We start from the raw sequence: 19,789 nt of genomic DNA, 5'->3' as shown, positions 1-19,789 counted from the left end.
CACCTTGCAGATGAGGTCTTTGGTGGTCAGCAGTACATCGTAATAGTGTTTGGCGGTGGCTGGCTTGACTCCCTGTAGTTTAGCAGTAGGGAGTAGGAGGGCAGCGAGTGTCTTCTCTGGATCTCCAGAATTTAGAGCTTCATTGATCTCAGCAATAGCAATGACTCCTACACACAGAACATGGGAATTTTATGTGCTCAACAACTCATGATGCAACGGAATAGTCACTGATATGTGAACATTTCCATTAAGAAACTGACAAAAATGTCTTAAATTGTTATGTTTATACATTAACAAATATGGTGTTTTAAGATAATATAACTTTTAGATATTATAATTAGGGCTGTCAAAGTCTACCTGTTTACTTGTGAGATTCATTGTTTGCTAAATAAAACTGTTATGTGTGATTTATACAGACTGGATCAATGACGCGTAAACACACATCCACACAACCACATAGCCACACCAACTTATCAAAACATTATGGAGTAACTTTCTCTTGAAAGACCACCTAAGTGTTAAACACATTATTAATGAGAAGGCCTTTTGCTTATTATATTATATTATATTATATTATATTATATTATATTATATTATATTATATTATATTATATTATATTATATTATATTATATTATATTATATTATATTATATTATATTATATTATAATCTATATTTATAAGAATATATATGAATGTCTTTCTATTTTGTTTTTCTTTTTTTTCTTTTATAAGACTAGAATGTATTAAAACCAGATACACTATACATTTAGAATGGAAAAAAGCTATTTAAATACCTAATTTTCAAACTTATGTGGTGATCATTTTGAAATATACATTACTGTTTGAAGGTTTGGGGTCAGTAAGATTTTTTTAATGTAAAACAGTATTTTTTATGTAAAACATATAATATTATAAAATATTATTACAATTTAAAATAACTAGAGATGCTCCGATATATCGGCCAATAATCGGTATCGGCCATTGAAGCAAATTTTCACATAATCAGCTAGTGGCCGATAGTTTAAAAACAGACAATAATCAGGGCCGATACATCCTGTTAATCAAAAGAGGGCATGAAAATGCACTGAATTTGTGCTTTGTGTAAAGAAAATGCTAAGAAGCCAGTTTGATGTACAATATTATTAGTAATTATATGAATTAATAACATTCAGAAACTTAAGAAATATTAATTTAATCTTCATAATTTAGTTAATGTGTTTATATTAATTTTAGTAATGTATTTATTTATAACTGATACCAGTTACTCTGAAACAAGTTGGTACAATGGAGAGAATAAAGTTTTTCTATTGTGTAATTTATTCCTGTGATGCAAAGCTGAATTTTTAGCTTTATTACTCCATTCTTCAGTGTCACATGATCACTTCAGAAATCATTCTAATATGCTGATTTGGTGCTCAAGAAACATTTATTATTATTATCAATGTTGAAAATGTTGTGTTGCTTAATAATGTTGTGGAAAATGTGATACATTTTTTTCAGGATTCTTTGATGAACAAAACGCTCAAAAGAGCGTATTTGAAACAGAAATTTTCTGTAACATTATAATTGTCTTCACTGTCACTTTTGAGCAATTTAATGCAGCCTTGCTGAATAAAATCTTACTGACCATAAACTTTTGAGTGGTAGTTTATAATTTATTTAAAAGTTTGCTTACTCTCATGTTCCTCATGCACCTGGATATTGATAGTATCGATGCACTTCTGAACATCATTCCAGGTGAGGAACTCTTGACCCTGGGCCAGGGACTCTGCTCTGAGACGGATCAGTGTGTCTGCATATCTAGCAAAGCAAAACAACCACATGATCAAGTAAATTACTAAATTGTTTCTCAGTGTGTATTATATAGTATTCTTGCCACCACTCTCTTTCTCAAACTGTAGTGTCACTGTACCTCTGTAAATTGTCAGCATCCAGACAACTGAAGCCCAGTGGAGAGTCACTGAGCTGCTCAATGACAGCCACAGAGTCTTTAGTGTCCAGCACCTCATTTAACACAGACACAGCAGACAGCATCTCCACAGCTACACACAGCTCCTCATGAGTAAGACCGGCCTTGCTCTGAGGTGAGCAAAAATTTAAACTTGTTTTGTAAGTAAGGACAAGAAACAGCTTAACATGGAGAAGAAAAAAAAAAAAAAAGTAAGAGTAAGAGAGCTGACCTGAGAGCCGAGCTGCAGGCTGAAGAGCTCGGCCTGGTACAGGCTGGCAGCAGTGTGGTAGACGATGGGCAACTGGGCCTCTGGATTCAGGAGCTCCTCTACGGTCTCTTCTGGAAAGCCTCGCCGAATAGCTGCATTGATCGCAACAACGGCCTCTTGTTCTGTGTCCATCAAGAGCACAATAATCAGTAGTATCAGAAAAACAAACACATCATGTGAATAGAGAAACACAATATATGCTGGTATCAATTTAGCAATCAGCTGCTATATATATATATATATCGGCAGATGTTGTATATTTAATTGTGCATGCTATTTTCCCCTATTTTTACATTTAGATTATCTCAGTCAGCTATCATCTGATGCTCAACTAAGGATAATATTTAAAAACACTAATAATTTCATGACACAGTAAAATGTAATCTTTATCAAGTCTTAAAATGAATCTTTCACTTTCTACATTATAATGTTGTGATAAATTGTATCACTTGTATCAATTGATTTTCGATTAATGTTGTTGCCCATGAGTGTCAGTGTTGCCCATGAGGTTATTGGGTCTGAATTATTTGTACTAAAACACTCAAAATGACCAAAATGTACATCCTTAGACACTACATGTTGATCTATTAAGAAAGTCATTTATGTTAATGTTAATTTCACTTTTAGTTTGGCTGAACACCATCTAAACTGACAATGGGGGCATACAGAGCTTCATATCTATAGAGGATCTACACTACACTCGAGTCTATACATTATCATCCAGTCAAGGGTACATGTATGTGTGCAACATACTTCGTTTCTCGGCCTCTGCAAACTCATTACAGGAAGTGATGACCCTCTGAATCTCTTCCCTCTCCAGTTGAGAAGCCCCACCAGCATCCTACATACAGATGTCATAAACATGCTCATCAAATTAATTGGACTCAAAATCACGAAAAATTTCAACTGATATAGAAAGTCTGCTTCGGTACCTTAACTTTATGCTTCCTGTAGGATGTGAAGTGCTCCAGGTAAAAGCAGGAGTTGTCATCAAGGACTCCCACAAGACCAAGTGCAGGCAACCGAAGGCTGGCCAGGAGGGCTTTCTGATCCTCAGCATCAAGAGCCTGATTTACTTGCTGAATAGCTGCTGATGCTAGAGAGAGAAAATCATTATTACTGTACACAACAATTACATAATATTATATTCAATTCAGAGCAAATCAAGAACATTTTCAAAGCAGCCTACTATGCCATACAGTAAAAAAATCATTGCTATATTTCCATGAAGGATGTAAGGGCTTCCCTGAAAGTGTCCAAATGCTCTCTTAGGCTCGCCGTAATTTGAAATCATGAGAAGATATCAATAAAAAGCTACAAAATGAGCAATATACAGTACAATGAATATATAAAAATTAGATTTAAAAAACTTAATTAGGAACATTGCCTTGGCAAAAATAAATAAATTTAAGTTGAAAAACTAAAATTACTAAAAACTAAAATAAAACTAAATTGAAAATATAAATAAATAAAAATGACAAAAGCATATAACAGAATTACTGAACCTAAAATTAAACTAAAATAGAAAAATAAAAACCTATTTTAAAATAACAAATAATTGTACATAAATAATACTAAAATAACACTGCTAAATAAAAATGCAAAAAATTATTGCAAATTATACTGTTATCATACCAATTTGAGTGAAAAGCTGCAGACAAATAGCGCTGAATTTTAAATATTTCACCTAAATTTTAAGTCATAACTTTGCATATTTTTGTTTTAATTTTTTTTCTCGAAATTTAAAAACTAAAATAAAACTCTTTAATTCCAGAAGTAAGCTTAACAACATTTTTTTTTACGTGGTCTCAGCCCACTTTCCCAATGTATAGATTAATGTGCCACACTTACCGTTCACGAGGTCTACACTGCTCTGGATCTCTTGCTGGGTCAGTAATTCTTCATACACATCTCTCTCTTCAGTTGCAACAGACGAGCGCTGAACACACATACAATATGTCACAAACATGTTTTCTTAAAGAGATTTTTTGAAAAACTAAAAAAAGAAACGAGGATAATTAGAGGTCTGGTGGTACAGAGAACAGGGGAATTAGAATGCTGTTGGTTTAATCCCTGTAAGAAGCAAAACGTATGCTATCGCCATTGTGCTCTTGAACAAAGATCTTAACACCAGTTTGAGAATTAAATGGAAAAAAAATGCCCAATAAAACATTCACCCACTTAGATGTGTACACACAAAAAAATCACTATTCAGTTAAGTCATCATCGGGGGATCAGGTGATACTGGAGTCAGCAGAGTGTGTGAGGAGTGTTAAAGGACATCAGCATTAAACAAGCGAGGCTGATTCTCTGCTATTTTTTAATCAAAATCCTGCTGATTTTGCAACTAAAGGAATGCTGGAGCTTGCCTGAAAGGAAGCTGCAAAAACAAACACAAGCAAACTTGCTTTGCATGCAAAATTCAGATATTTGCATACACATGCCTAAAGTTTTCAGCAAATTATGAATAGTCCTACCTGTAAATTACTACTTAATCTTTAAACAAGGTTTAGATATTCACTTCAGTGCACAGAGTTTTTACAGTTTGCCTTTGTATGACTAAGGCTTTGTTTATACCACTCATAATTCTATTTTAACCAGATTTCAAATCATACAAGTGTGGTTTGCATTGGGTTTGTAAAACATTAGTCCTGACATGCAGGTATAAAAAAAATATTATCATTCTTGCGGCCTATTATCCAGGTTAAGGCATTGTAACTCACTACTGAAAGATCGGTCTACAACTGGCCTAAAATCACTTGACTAAAATCACAGCATGTTTATGTACAGACAAATACGCAAGAAAATGGTTTTATCTAAACATTTGTAAAAAAGCACAACTGTTTTCAACATTGTTAATAATAAGAAATATTTCTTAAGCACCAAATCAGCATATTAGAATAATTTCTGAAGAATCATGTGATACAGAAGACTGGAGTGATGAAGCTAACAATTTAACTTTGCCATTACAGGAGTAAATTACATTTTAATATATAAAATAACAATTATTTTAAATTGCAATAATTTATCACAATATTACTGTTTTTACTGTATTTTGATCAACATCAACTAAATGCAGCCTTGGTGAGCATAACAGACTTCGATCAAAATGATTACAAATATTACTGACACCAAACTTTTCAATTGAAGTGTTTTTTAAATGTTTATGAATGTCTAGTTTACCCGTCCTGAGGCCTGATCCTCTTTCTTCCTCTTGGCTTTGCTCAGCGTGTCTTGGTAGGCCTGGGCCAGTGGTCTCTGTGTGTTTCTAATTAAGGCATTAGGGTTCTGCAGAGCCGCCATTGTGTTCTCTGCGTGATCTTTGTCTATGGCCTCATTAATGGCAAAGACAGCAGCGTGTACTGCAGAAATAGATCAGAAAGAGGACACAAAAACAAGAAATCATGAGAATGAGGATAATAGGTATTTAGTTTAAACAGATGTCCACATATTTATGAACAGATGAAACAGATGAAGTCACTCACATGCAGCTTCATCTACTGAAAGCTCATTGGCCAGGATTCCACCAATCTTGCTAAAGGTGGGCATCTGGATGCCATATTTCTCCAGTTCTTTCCTCATGTTACTGATCTCTTCCTCTGTGGAATGAGAATATGAAATGTCAATATGAATATGAAAATTCTGTCATCATTTACTCACCCACAAGTTGTTCTAAATCTGTATGAATTTCTTTCTTCTGATTAACACATGAGACGATATTTTGAAGACTGTAGGTAACCAAACAGCTGATGGGCTGCACTGACTTCCATAGTATGGACAAAAAATACTATGGAAGTCAATAGGGCCCATCAACTTTGGTTACTGAATACTGACATTTTCAAAATATCTTCTTTTGTGTTCAGCAGAAGAAAGACTTTTTTTTTTGTACATGCCTATTCACAAGACCTGCACTTGTAATCCATCTGAAGAACAATGGCTGTCTTGCCAGCACACACGTCGAATAAATCAAGCTCCTTGTTACTTTAAATCGTTCCACAATAAGTGTGTCAACATCAAACCATTACAAATAATGAATTCCTGCAAAAACAACTAGCTATAATCTTAAATGTGTTTTCACCTCCACCATTAATTCATTACAGACCACATCGTTATGACTTGAACTCAATTTTCCTGATGAGGTATTCTATTAACAAAACACAATGAATGAGATAAAGAGTTACACTCTGAACTGAGCTAAAACAATAATTACCTGTCATTACATTCCCTTCATTAATCAAATTCAATCAGCCAGGTTTCTGCAGAATGTTCACTACTAATAAAACCTGAGGCACTTTTCTGCCTTCTCCTGTAAACTGAGCTGACAGAGGAGGGTCTACACTTCAGTAATGGATATAATTGTGTGTCTGTGCTTTAAAGGATTTCAAATAAAATTTTCCTGATAATTTTCTCACCCCAATATCATCCAAGATGTTCATGTCTTTATTTCTTCAGTCGAAAAGAAATTAAGGTTTTTGATGAAAACATGGCAGTTTTTGAGAATGCCTGTGGCTTACCTGTGAAGTCAACTTTCCCCAACAGGTCCTGGATCTGAGGGGCAATACCCAATTTGTAGAGGTACAAGCTGCACGAAGAAGAACAAACAAATAAATGCACTATATCATAGCTAGAGAATGAGGGAAAGCAGAGATAGCACAGCAATTTGTGCATGAGAGCTGGGTTAAGGATTACAAAGTCTTAATTCAAGTCAGTTTATTTTCATTTTTCTACAAAATGGTGGAAGAAAGAAAATGAAGTTTCCCCACAAACAGCTGTTCAAACATTTATCACACATTGCATGTGTATTTAATTCAAGACAATGCATGAGCATGAAACAAATTCACATACACACAATCAAATTTACGACATGTACACTTCAAAAATAAATGAATAAATAAATAACCAAACACAAACAAGGACATATCAAGATGTAAGGAAAAATAGGAATACTTAAAACCTTTCTACTTCTTTGAGTAAGAAACATTTCTCCGCTTTTATCCAGATTGAGACCATTAAAAGATAATAAATGACAACGCAGCTAGACTTTTTTAATGTTGTCAATGGGAGTACAGCTACACATGTTCACATGCTGTGTAGAGACACAACTTTAACTCTCATGGCTTTTCTGTAATATATGGCCATGCAATATAAAATGTATAACTAAACTACTGAGTCAGAAAAGACAGGCTCTTGCAACTAGATTAAAAATCCAGCATTCCCTCCATTATTAAATTGGTAGTTGAAAATTGTTAAAATTGAAAATTGTTTATTAAAAAGATTTATTCCAAATGAACTGGTATCCTCAGATGTAATGCCCATACAATCATGCAAAGTAAATAGGTTGATCAACTTTTAAAAATTAATAGAAATCATTTCCTATATGTTTTGTTGTTGATGTCAAAGGTCATGTGTACAATTAAACTTTATATTTTGATGCAAATTATTCTGTCACTTCTGGTAAAAGCAGCAAAATTAGAACAAAACTATGCAAGAAAATAAACCTTGTTTTTAAATCTTGTTTTTCAGTTTGATACTATGATGTGCCCTGAAGCCAAAACCATTTGGGAAACACTGTTTTAAATATTTCACTAGCTTTCTTTGCAATACCAACAATTGCAAATCACAAATGTAGTTACAATGTTCTTCCACTAGATCGCAGTATGCAGTTGTGTTAAGTCTATCCCTATGCCAATTCTGGAACAGGAAAATAGCCTGCAGTAAGTGTGCAACACATGCTGGAAACTGCATTAAACTTTTATCTTTTATCTGTTCACTGACTGAGGACAAACAGAGGGGTAATGAATTATTAAAAGTGGTGTGTACCTGAACATTTAAGCATGGGAGATAAACTTAATGTGCCTACCTTAACCTTTGACCCCTACATCAATAGCCAGAGAGATAGACACAGTCTGGTGTGAATTCATCCTCCTAACTACAGAAGGGCCAAAGGTTAAGTGGCTTAACTGGTGTAAAAGATGTAGGCCACTATACCTCATGAGTCACAAGCATGATTTTGGATCAAACATTTGGATTTTTGGCATAATGCAAAAATATTTTATAATATTAGATTAGATATTTTGATATTTTGACCCTAAATACTGATGATCTCGGAAAAAATATGTCAACTATCTTAAGCGAAGTATATGCTGGTTGTGATACGATGTTTGAGGCATCTCTGGGCACAGTCTCAGTGATAGTCTTACTGAGCAAGTCAACTAACTACAGGGTCAGGAAGGAAGAGCGTGTGCAAGGCAAAGGGAGGAAGCCAGGCAGCCCACACACAAGACGAGAGAGAGAGAGAGAGAAAGAAAGAGAGAGCAGGAAACACTATAAATCATTTACCATAAAAGAAGTCTTCCTGTGGTCATTCATTAGACACATTCCCCTGTGCACATTAGCTGCCAAATGATTAAAACTTCTGAGTTGCATAATTACTTGGCTTTCTATTTAAAATGACTCACCATGAATGGCTTTCTATGCTCTCAGTGACTGAGTGGTTTTCTGATAAATAACTTAGCATAAAATAAAACATGTGAACAGCTGAATGCTAAATTAAATTTTTGGAGAAAATGGAGAAAGTGGTGTTTCCCGTGCAAACCTCACCATCACAATTATAGGGTCTTGCGGGTGGTTGTCAGGGTGTTGCTATGTGGTTACTAAGGTGTTCTGAGTTGCGGTTTGTCAGAAGAGCCCACCCTGTCTTGATGATACAGCTCAAGATCCTCCTTCTATGTACACTACAATTTAAAAGTTTGGGGTCTGTAGGTTTTTTTTATTATTATTATTATTATTATTATTATTTTATGAAAAACTATTTTTTAAATAAATATTTTATGCTCAAAAATACAATAATAACTGTAATACAATTACAACTGTAATTACAATTTATATATATATATATATATATATATATATATATATATATATATATATGTTTTTGATGAATAGAAAGTTCAAAAACAGCATTTATTTGAAACAGAAACCTTTTGTAACATTCACTTTTTTATCAATTTAATGTGTCCTTGTAGAAAAAGAAAAAGAAAACTTTTGAATGGTAATATATACATTTAGTACATTTTCAAGTCATATAAATGACCATAGACTAATGTATTATGAATGAAAAGAATAAGCAATGTACAATAGTATATTTACAAATTAGCATTAATCTAACAGATAGCAATACCTAATAGACCTAATAGAGATCAATAACCTAATATTACTTAAATCTTGTATAACATTATAAAAGCATTTACTGTCATTTTTAATAATTTGTCAATAATGCTTTGATGCATTATTACTCCATTAAACATTTTAATTTCTTAAAAAAAAAAAAAACCTTACTTGACCCTAAACTTTTTAACAGTAGTGCAAGTTAATGGCATTTATATGACCATTTCATTGTCACCAGGTGAAAAATCAAAGTCTGATTGTTTAGAAAAGTAAAAGCACACTTCTCCTCAGCAATAACTATTCACATTCATGTGTACAGAACAAAGAGTGTGGAACAAGTTGTGTGCCAAAGTTTTTGAAAAATCCTTATATAATGCCTGGATGCCCCACAGAGTGGATTTCTAATCAATATTCCCATGAGCTTTGATTATAAAGGCAGACATTTACAGTAGGACAGACAATATACTGCTTTCAGACAGTATAAAGCACATTTTCAGTGGTGGCAGACAAACAGGAAACAGAAACCTCTGCTAATCTCTGAGTATATGCTTCCTGCAAGGGAGGGCGGGAATCTGATATCATAAGAGTGTAGGATCACACCTAGTTCATACTTCAGAGCATTCAATCCTCAGCAGGCCATAAAAACTGAATGTGGATTATCCATGAAGCAGATAAAAACATAAAACATTAACTTGACGGATGTGTTTACATACATAAAAAAAAAAATACTTCTCTCAGGAAGTCAATGATCTGAGGATGCTCTGCACAACAGAAGAGGTGTGAAAAGGAGTTTTGTATCTGGAGCATATTGACAAGAATTGTCAGGAAACAGTGACAGGAAATGACTTAAGACAGACAGGAAGTTAACCAGGGGGACTGATGGGTAGATTAACCACGGGCACCCCCTAGTCACACCATTTCTAAAAAAATGGCTGCTTTTCTCAGTGCTAAGATTGCCATGACAATGGCTGCCAAACGGAAGCAGCAGTCATACACACTGATGTTCTTCAACCCTGTTGTCATAACTGAGAGATCGAGAAACCATAACCACAAAGTAACCGCCATTTTTTATAATTTCAGGTTATGAAACCTGGTGAAGCAAGCACACCTCTTCAGTCCACAGCTTGTAAACACTTTTTAGATATTGAGTGAAAGAACAGAATGAGGTGTAGAAAAACATCAGAAGGTCTATAATACCTCAGCGCATGAATGCAGTAGATCACCTTGGGCATATTCTTGCGATCATATACATCGGTGGTCTCAGGATAGAATATCTGAAAGAGAAAATTGAATTTTTTTTATATAAATAATACCTTGGACACCTCAAGATTAGAAAGGAATAGGCCCCTAAAGGCATAGTTCAAACAAAATCAAAAATTCTAGTTGTGTCCCAAATACACTATGCATTTATTAACTATGCACTAAGTCAGGGGTATCCAAACTCGGTCCTGGAGGGCCACTCTCCTGCAGAGTTTGCTTTGACTAGCCTCAACAAACCTGCCTGAAAGTTTCTAGTATGTCTAGTAAAAACTTAATTAGCTGGTTCAGGTGTGTTTAAAGGGTTAGTTCACCCAAAAATGAAAATTCTGTCATTAATAACCCACGCTCATGTCGTTCCACACCCGTAAGACCTTCATTCATCTTAGGAACACAAATTAAGATATTTTTGATAAAATCCAATGGCTCAGTGAGGCCTGCATTGCCAGCAAGACAATTAACACTTTCAATGCCCAGAAAGCTACTAAAGATGTATTTAAAACAGTTCATGTGACTACAGTGGTTCAACCTTAATGTTATGAAGCAACGTTCTTTATGTTCTTTATTCAACAAAATCTTGTGATGGGCGGTTTCAAAACACTGATTCATGAAGCTTCAAAGCTTTACAAATCTTTTGTTTTGAATCAGTGGTTCAGAGCACGTATCAACCTGCCAAACTCACGCCATTGAAATTTCGAAACACTTATGACATAACGAAGCCTCGTTTACTGAAATCACGTGACTTTGGCAGTTTGAGATACGCTCCGAACCAATGATTCGAAACAAAAGATTCGTAAAGCTTCGAAGCGTCATGATGAAGCAGTGTTTTGAAATCGCCCATCATTGATATTGTTGAATAATTGTTGAATAATTTTTTTTTTTGCCGCACAAAAAGTATTTTTTCAGTTAATTAAGTGTGTTATCCGGGTATTTAAAGTGTACTTTTTCTTTTTGGAATTTTCAGTGTGAACACAGTACTCACAATATTTATACTACAAAAAATCATTGAATAGTGCTTAAGTACACAAATTAGGATGCACCTGTCTTTGTTTACTCATCATCATCACTCACCATTCATCATGTCATCATTACCCTCAATATTTTGAAGAACACTTGATTCATTATTTTGAAGAATGCTTGATTCTCGACATTCTTCAAAATATCTTTTTTTGTGTTCCACATAATTTTAAAGTCATTCAGGTTTGGAATGACATGAGGGTGAGTAAATAATGACATAATGTTCATTTTTGGGTGAACTAATTTTTTTTGCATTCTAAAGAACTGTGTGCTGCCAACTACACTGCAACAGTTTGGGAAGGGCATTTTTTTTGTCCCAACACGACAATGGCCATTTGCACAAAGCAAGATCCATATAGAAATGATTTAGTGAGTCTATGAACTGTCCATCACAAAATCCAGACTTGAACCCCACTGAACACATCTGGGATGAACTGAATAGAAACTGTGAATCAGACCCCCAACACCCAAAAACAATGCCTGACCTCACTGATGCTCGTGTCTGAACAGTAGCAACTCATCACAGCCATGTTCAAATCTTCCATGTAGCAGCAAATGGAGGACAAGCTCCCTATTGATGTCAGTAATTTTGATCTTTAAATGTTCAACAAGCATATACACTATCCTTCTGCCCATACAGTAAATACAACATGATGCCCTTTTTTACTTTTGTGGTTTTGTGTAATGCACTGCACTGGCTGGGTGAAATCTGTCCAAAATTTTACAAAATATAAATGTTTTCTGTTAAAATGACTTTTTACGATCGACTGAACTTTAGGCAATGCATACGCTAGGTATTATGAAGGACGCTAGGTTTGAAGGACTTCAAAGAACAGCCTCTGATTCACAAAATGTCAAACGCCGAGATAAGGTACAGTTTGCCTTGCAGTGTCAGTGTTTATATGCCTTAAATTTGTTTGTTTCTATAAGCTACAAAATATGTGGAAGACTGAATCGATGCAGGAGTTATAGCCCTAATATTCGTAATATTCTGAAATAGTGACAGTAATAGGGTTGGGCTGAAAGAAGATGCCAACCCTCGACAGTAAATGCATTAATAATGTATGTTCTCTCTTTGATAATTCAAAAGTATAATCAGATATTATGGCATTGCAGTAATTATTACAAAAAGTTTTATTATACATAATAATAGCTGGGCCTATTTTTATTTGGGGGTTGTTTTTTTCCCCATGAACCCCTTACAACCTTACCAACTGGAGCCTCCACAAAAATACTAAGTACACAGTTTGATTCCAACTTGTTACTCCTTTGAATGCAAGTCTAATAAATGTTTACTTCAAAGAGAGAGGATGGCAAAGATATGCGTCAGTGTGTGTGTTTCTTTAAAAGTGTGTACTTGTGCCTCACCTTGGGCAAACCAACAGACTCCATGGCTCTGAGCCACTGCACAGTGTTATCTGTGTGTCTGAAATGTAGTCCTGAGTGCTGGAGAAAGTGCAAAACAAAATAAATAAATACAACAGTAACACATTATTGCACATATTGTGTGTGTATATATATATGTATATATATATATATATATATATATATATATATATATATATATATATATATATATATATATATATATATATATATATATATATATACACACACACACACACACACACACACACACAGGTGCTGGTCATATAATTATAATACCTTCAAAAAGTTGATTTATTTTACTAATTCCATTCAAAAAGTGAAACTTGTATATTATATTCATTCATTACACACTGATATATTTCAAATGTTTATTTCTTTTAATTTTGATGATTATAACTGACAACTAAGGAAAATCCCAAATTCAGTATCTCAGAAAATTTGAATATTGTGAAAAGGTTCAATATTGAAGACACCTGGTGCCACACTCTAATCAGCTAATTAACTCAAAACACCTGCAAAGGCCTTTAAATGGTCTCTCAGTCTAGTTATGTAGGCTACACAATCATGGGGAAGACTGCTGACTTGACATTTGTCCAAACAGACGACCACTGACACCTTGCACAAGGAGGGCAAGACACAAAAGGTCATTGCAAAAGAGGCTGGCTGTTCACAGAGCTCTGTGTCCAAGCTCATTAATAGAGAGGTGAAGGGAAGGAAAATAGAAAAAAGTGTACAAGCAATAGGGATAACTGCACCCTGGAGAGGATTGTGAAACAAAACCCATTCAAAAATGTGGGGGAGATTCACAAAGAGTGGACTGCAGCTGGAGTCAGAGCTTCAAGAACCACTACGCACCATTACCCAATACGCATGGGTTTCAGCTGTCGCATTCCTTGTGTCAAGCCACTCTTGAACAACAGACAGCGCCAGAAGCGTCTCACCTGGGCTAAAGACAAAAAGGACTGGACTGCTGCTGAGTGGTCCAAATGTTCTCTGATGAAAGTAAGTTTTGCATTTCCTTTGGAAATCAGGGTCCCAGAGTCTGGAGGAAGAGAGGAGAGGCACACAATCCACGTTGCTTGAGGTCCAGTGTAACGTTTCCACAGTCAGTGATAGTTTGGGTTGCCATGTCATCTGCTGGTGTTGGTCCACTGTGTTTTCTGAGGTCCAAGGTCAACGCAGCCATATACCAGGAAGTTTTAGAGCACTTCATGATTCCTGCTGCTGACCAACTTATGGAGATGCAGATTTCATTTTCCAACAGTACTTGGCACCTGCAAACAGTACCAAAGCTACCAGTACTTGGTTTAAGGACCATGGTATCCCTGTTCTTAACTGGCCAGCAAACTTGCCTGACCTTAACCCCATAGAAAATCTATGGGGTATTGTGAAGAGGAAGATGCGATATGCCAGACCCAACAATGCAGAAGAGCTGAAGGCCACTATCAGAGCAACCTGGGCTCTCATAACACCTGAGCAGTGTCACAGACTGATCGACTCCATGCCACGCCACATTGCTGCAGTAATTCAGGCAAAAGGAGCCCCAACTAAGTATTGAGTGCTGTACATGCTCATACTTTTCATGTTCATACTTTTCAGTTAGCCAAGATTTCTAAAAATCCTTTCTTTGTATTGGTCTTAATATTCTAATTTTCTAAAATACTGAATTTGGGATTTTCCTTAGTTGTCAGTTATAATCATCAAAATTAAAAGAAATAAACATTTGAAATATATCAGTCTGTGTGTAATGAATGAATATAATATACAAGTTTCACTTTTTGAATGGAATTACACACACAGTCAAATATTGTTGATATATTTTTACTAGTGGGTGCAGGACGCTATAGTTCATTTATTTAAGTGAGGATAGCAAAATAAAGTAAACTGTGACATATTATACCCTAAAAATTCTTCAAGCAGTGGACTACCAGTAAAATCTATAAAAATTTGGAACCAAAAATTATTCAGATACTTTGACCTGACCATGTTTTGCTTAAGTGTTATCTGACATAATTAAGATTCATTTTTTTCTGACACAGTTTAACTCTGAGATCTTGTCATATTTTATTACCTTTTTTTAAACTATAATGAATAAACTTTATTAATGAATGAAATGTTCAAGGTGTCTGAATAAGTCTTGGTTTGACTGTTTATAAACTTACTAACACCAAACTTTTGAATGATATTTACACACAATTCAGTTTAACCAGGTGCTAAATGCTCTAAAATAGTGCTAAAAAATGTAATTAGTTTCATCACAAACATTTCACCTTTGTATGCTGTGCCATGCAAATTGAAGTCAGCCCAAACATTTTGGGTGTGTCTGCATCATTACCTGATTTGCATCATTTCTTTAGTGAACTGGGCACTAAAATAATGCAAACAGCATGTGCAAATAAACAACACTATCAGTGGGCACAATTGAATCTGAATTCCCCCTTCTGTTATTTCTCCTCCCACGGGAATGTGACATTTAGGATATGAGGATGTCTGTGTTGCATTAAGGAAAAGGCACTTCCTGACAAAGCACTGTGACAAACTGGCTACGTTCACACAGTCAGTGTTTGGAACTGACATCTATATATTTACTAACAGGTGTGACTTACAAAATGTACTTTTTAGGAGTGTCTGTGTGAACGTAGGGTAACATACAGCATTTGTGTGCTGAGTTAAACAGTTCTAAAAGCAAGAAAAACTTCAGAAAATCAGTACCTTATAACGAGATTGGTCCCTGTCATAAATCTTCTTCTCTGACACCAACTGCGGAGCAAAAAACTTGGCCAGTTTGCCAAGGTAAACACCATTCCTCAAGCCGTTCTCCAGTTCTGTGGTAGGAGGCAGCTGCTCCTCCAGACAAGCCTCCATCCATCTGAAATCAAAAGGTTAGAGGTTCAGCTACTCACATAAAGACCACATACTGAAATTTAATACACTGATAGTAAACGCTAAATGTTTTTCACTACAGTATCAAATCAACACTTTCAAATGACAGCAACATGCTTTAACATGCATTTATTTATGCATGCTTTAACATGCATTATTTATTGAATATACTTCCAAGATGGAGATTTTTTCTGGAAAACAAGTGTGCTGCACTGAAATGAAATTTTGGGACTCAATTAATAAACACTTTATAAAAATGCTCACTTCATAAATCAAGCATTATTAAACATGAGTTAATGCTATTTTTAAAATTATTAAAGAAGCAAAAATTTAGCAATCAGGACATTCCTATAAAATGTATACCAGACTTCACTAGCTCTTCACTAGCTCTTCAGTTTAAAGCCTGGGACACACCAAGACGACATCAAACTAGCAAGATGAAAGCTGACTGTGTTGTCGCCTCTCGTCGGCTGATTCTTGGCCAAAAAGCTGTGCTTGAACACAGCAAAAGGACTACTGTCAGCTAGCACATGCATTCTGCACCTGTGTGTAAGGAAATATCTGTCTATATCTGTCAACATATATAAATTGTCTATTCTTGTCATTCAAAAAGGGAACTTGAAACTAGGACTGCAGATATGCAGACCATTAACACAGCAGCGCTTCCTTACCATTTTAAATATCAATCATGCTGATCACTTTCTTCATTCCAGTCGGTTCATGTTATTATGAAAATATTTGTGAATTCAAATGCTCAGGTAAGATGATGTAAAATTATAACAGCCTTCTGGCTGCACCGTCTTGACTTCTTTGCTTGCTTTCATCACTTTCGCTTTTATTCTCATGCAATGACTCATTTGCTAATGTCGGGTTTAGACTATACGATATTTTTGTCAGGTACGATAGTCACTGTGTCAGATTATACAATTTGTCTCCTAAAACCCTGTCGTGTCGTCGACAAGAAACAAAGAGAACTGAGGTAAAATGTTTACCTTTTACCTTTTTTCACCCTCGAGAAAACATAAACACAGGAGTATTGTTGCCATAGCTCCACAAACATTTACTGCATTGCACAATTCTACCTAGCAGGAACAATACTATTGTCTCTCTTTCATTTCATTTCTCTTTCATCTCTTTCCGCATGTTTAAAAGCATGTGTTGTCACGCTTCTGTGCTTCTATTGGCCAGTGTCACATGTCGTGGATGACCGAAAAAAAAAAGTTAAACATGCTAGTCTTTCTGTTGTGAAGCATCGCAGACGCAGCATCGGTTGTCGTCCACTATGACACACTACACGAGTAAAATTATCGAAATTGAAACTGAAACTGAAAGAAATTATCGAATCTTGCGTACCGACGCCCATTGTCATTTACAAATCCCATGACACCCTAAGTCAAACAGATTGTGGCAAAATGGGGCTAAATTCATGTAGTCTGAACCAGGCATAAGCTAAACTGCAGTTCAGAGTTCTCTCATCGATGGCCCGATTCCAGACGGTGTCCCTCTAGAGCCAACATGCGGAACACACCGAAAAAAAATATATACTTAATAGATGACGAGATCTCACAGAGCTTCCTTTCTAACAGCAAAAACAATTAGTTTGTCCTTCGGATATACTGCAAATCTTTATTATTAATGCTAATTTCAGATGTAAAAGTTCCTAAAGCACGCCCAAATGACAAAATCTCAGATCCACCAAAAAGTGAAACCAAGAGGACAACAACCTGTTTGTGTGATATTCTCTCATTTCTTTGGCAAACCCAACAAGGTACCCGGAGAAAGTTATCTGTCAGTATTCCAATTCCTCTCAATGAAAGTTATTTGCCTTGTGTAAAACTCCCCAAAAGTTTGCTCAGGTTTTTGGGGCAATAACCTGAGCTGTAAATGCCATGTGACTACCAGCAGGGGCTAACTAGACCATGCTAACCCATCCAACTCTGACCCACTGGAAAAACGTGTTTTTTCTACATAAAAGCGGCTTTTCTGTCATGAAGATTTAATATTAAGGTTACGTTACTACAGTCACCCTTCATCCTCTGAGTTGTTAACATAGGAACTGAAAATTCAGCTTTGTCATCACATGAATAAATTACATTTTTTAATTCTATTAAAACAGAAGAAGGTTATAATATAGCTGCATTATGGACTAGTTTATTAGCCTGCAGTCACATTAAGCATGCATCCACTTCACTGTTCAGTTTTCCAGATCACTGAATCCCTAAAATTCACCTGGATCATTCAGCACAAGAAACTACATTCCAAACTGATTGCTAGTCAGTAACCAGCTGACAAAAGTGACCTTTGACATGTTCAGAGAAAGCTATATTGTCATGGCACCTACACTGGCATATCTTTTCTCTTGCCAGTGAGGGAATCTGGCATTGGGCCCTGTAGAGCTGTCCAACCAACTGACAGCTAAGTGTCCTTGCCTTCAGCTCACAAATATGGAGACGTCTACATTTAAAGTGCCCCTATTATGCTATTTTAGGTCCCATTTTGTATCGGGGTCTATTACAACAGGATTATATGCATCCAAGGTGATTTTCTCACAATGTACACTGCAGCATCACCTCTTTTTTTACAGTGTCTGAAACAGTTCGATAAAGGATTCGATTTCTCTAAACCACTCCTTTCCGAGAGCCTACTCTTCTCTGATTGGTCAGATGGCCCAGTCTGTTGTGATTGATCTACCACTTACAGCATGTGACGGAAACGAAACAGCCTTTACTATATCTGAACTTCAGCTCCAGAGGCTTCCTTGTACACACAGTGATATGGACAGAAACAATAGCATTGGTTTTACAGTATCAATTCAAACACAAGTCCTAGTCCTTTGGAAATGCATGCAAGTATTGTCACGATCACCTGTGAGAGTGCCCATCAGCCACTAGAGGGCACTCCATCTTGGACCTTTGTTTTCACCCCTTGGACTACAATTCCCATATTCACCCCTGGACTCATTATTACACTCATTGCACTCAGCTGTTTTGTGTTTCATCATTAGTGTCTGTCTATTTATACTCAGTTGTGTCTGTCCTTGGTTGTGGTTTGTTGTATTTGTTACGTGCACTGTTTTATATCTCTGGCTTGTTGTTTTGTGGACTGATTACCTGGATTTTGACCTCTTGCCTGCCTTGGATTTACGTTTCTGGACTCCCCAATAAATACTTATGCTGCACTTGGATCTTTTACATCTTGTTCTTGTGCACCCGTGACAGAACAAACCACCACACAAAGGATCCAGCAGCATGAGTATTCAGATTAGTTCCCCAGCCTCCATTGGAGAGCGGATGGCTCTGGTTCGGGCAGTATTGGCGCTGCGACAGGAGGGGAGTGAGGTAGGGTGTTTTGCCCAATTTTTCTGGACATTTTCAAGAGGACTGCGGTATAATGATGAGGCGTTAAAAGGGATTTTTAATGGATGCCTCGACAACCCTCTGTCTCAGTGGGAGTTGGAGGGGCTCCAGACCCTGGATTTTTGGGGTTTCGTTTTCTACCTCGAGGATCGGGGTAGGAGAACCTCACCTAATCTACCAGTCAGTGAGTCCGTTCCCGCCTGTGAGTCCACTCCAGAGTCTTCAGAGGAGGTGGGCACTGAGCCTCAGCTTCACTCCGGTAAAGGGAGGAGGAGGAGAAGGAAGAAGGCTTCTTCCATCCTTCAAGGCCTGGAGTCAGCTCCAGCCAGTGAGTCAGCTCCAGCCAGTGAGCCCGCTCCAGCCAGTGAGCCCGCTCCAGCCAGTGAGCCCGCTCCAGCCAGTGAGCCCGCTCCAGCCAGTGAGCCCGCTCCAGCCAGTGAGTCCACTACAGAGCCCGCTCCAGCCAGTGAGCCCGCTCCAGCCAGTGAGCCCGCTCCAG

At 36.4% G+C, this 19,789-nt stretch overlaps 1 protein-coding gene across 1 annotated transcript in view; it reads right to left on the bottom strand.

Annotated features, from left to right (window-relative positions):
• Positions 1-19,789, bottom strand: part of iqgap2 (IQ motif containing GTPase activating protein 2) — a 68,640-nt gene that overhangs the window by 23,948 nt on the left and 24,903 nt on the right. Inside the window, exons 3-15 of the mRNA XM_067407795.1 lie at positions 15,764-15,920; positions 13,031-13,108; positions 10,586-10,662; positions 6,736-6,803; positions 5,707-5,820; positions 5,405-5,583; positions 4,073-4,160; positions 3,154-3,317; positions 2,975-3,062; positions 2,183-2,343; positions 1,915-2,081; positions 1,678-1,802; positions 4-167 (exon numbers count right to left, since the gene is read on the bottom strand). Coding sequence (XP_067263896.1) covers positions 4-167; positions 1,678-1,802; positions 1,915-2,081; positions 2,183-2,343; positions 2,975-3,062; positions 3,154-3,317; positions 4,073-4,160; positions 5,405-5,583; positions 5,707-5,820; positions 6,736-6,803; positions 10,586-10,662; positions 13,031-13,108; positions 15,764-15,920 — 1,630 coding nt within the window. The remainder of the gene's footprint in view (positions 1-3; positions 168-1,677; positions 1,803-1,914; positions 2,082-2,182; positions 2,344-2,974; positions 3,063-3,153; positions 3,318-4,072; positions 4,161-5,404; positions 5,584-5,706; positions 5,821-6,735; positions 6,804-10,585; positions 10,663-13,030; positions 13,109-15,763; positions 15,921-19,789) is intronic.

The sequence above is a fragment of the Chanodichthys erythropterus genome, chromosome 13 (assembly GCF_024489055.1).
Source record: "Chanodichthys erythropterus isolate Z2021 chromosome 13, ASM2448905v1, whole genome shotgun sequence".
In the NCBI taxonomy this organism is placed as follows: Eukaryota; Metazoa; Chordata; class Actinopteri; order Cypriniformes; family Xenocyprididae; genus Chanodichthys; species Chanodichthys erythropterus.
Note: the sequence above shows the minus strand (reverse complement) of the source record. Positions and strands in the feature narration are given on the sequence as shown.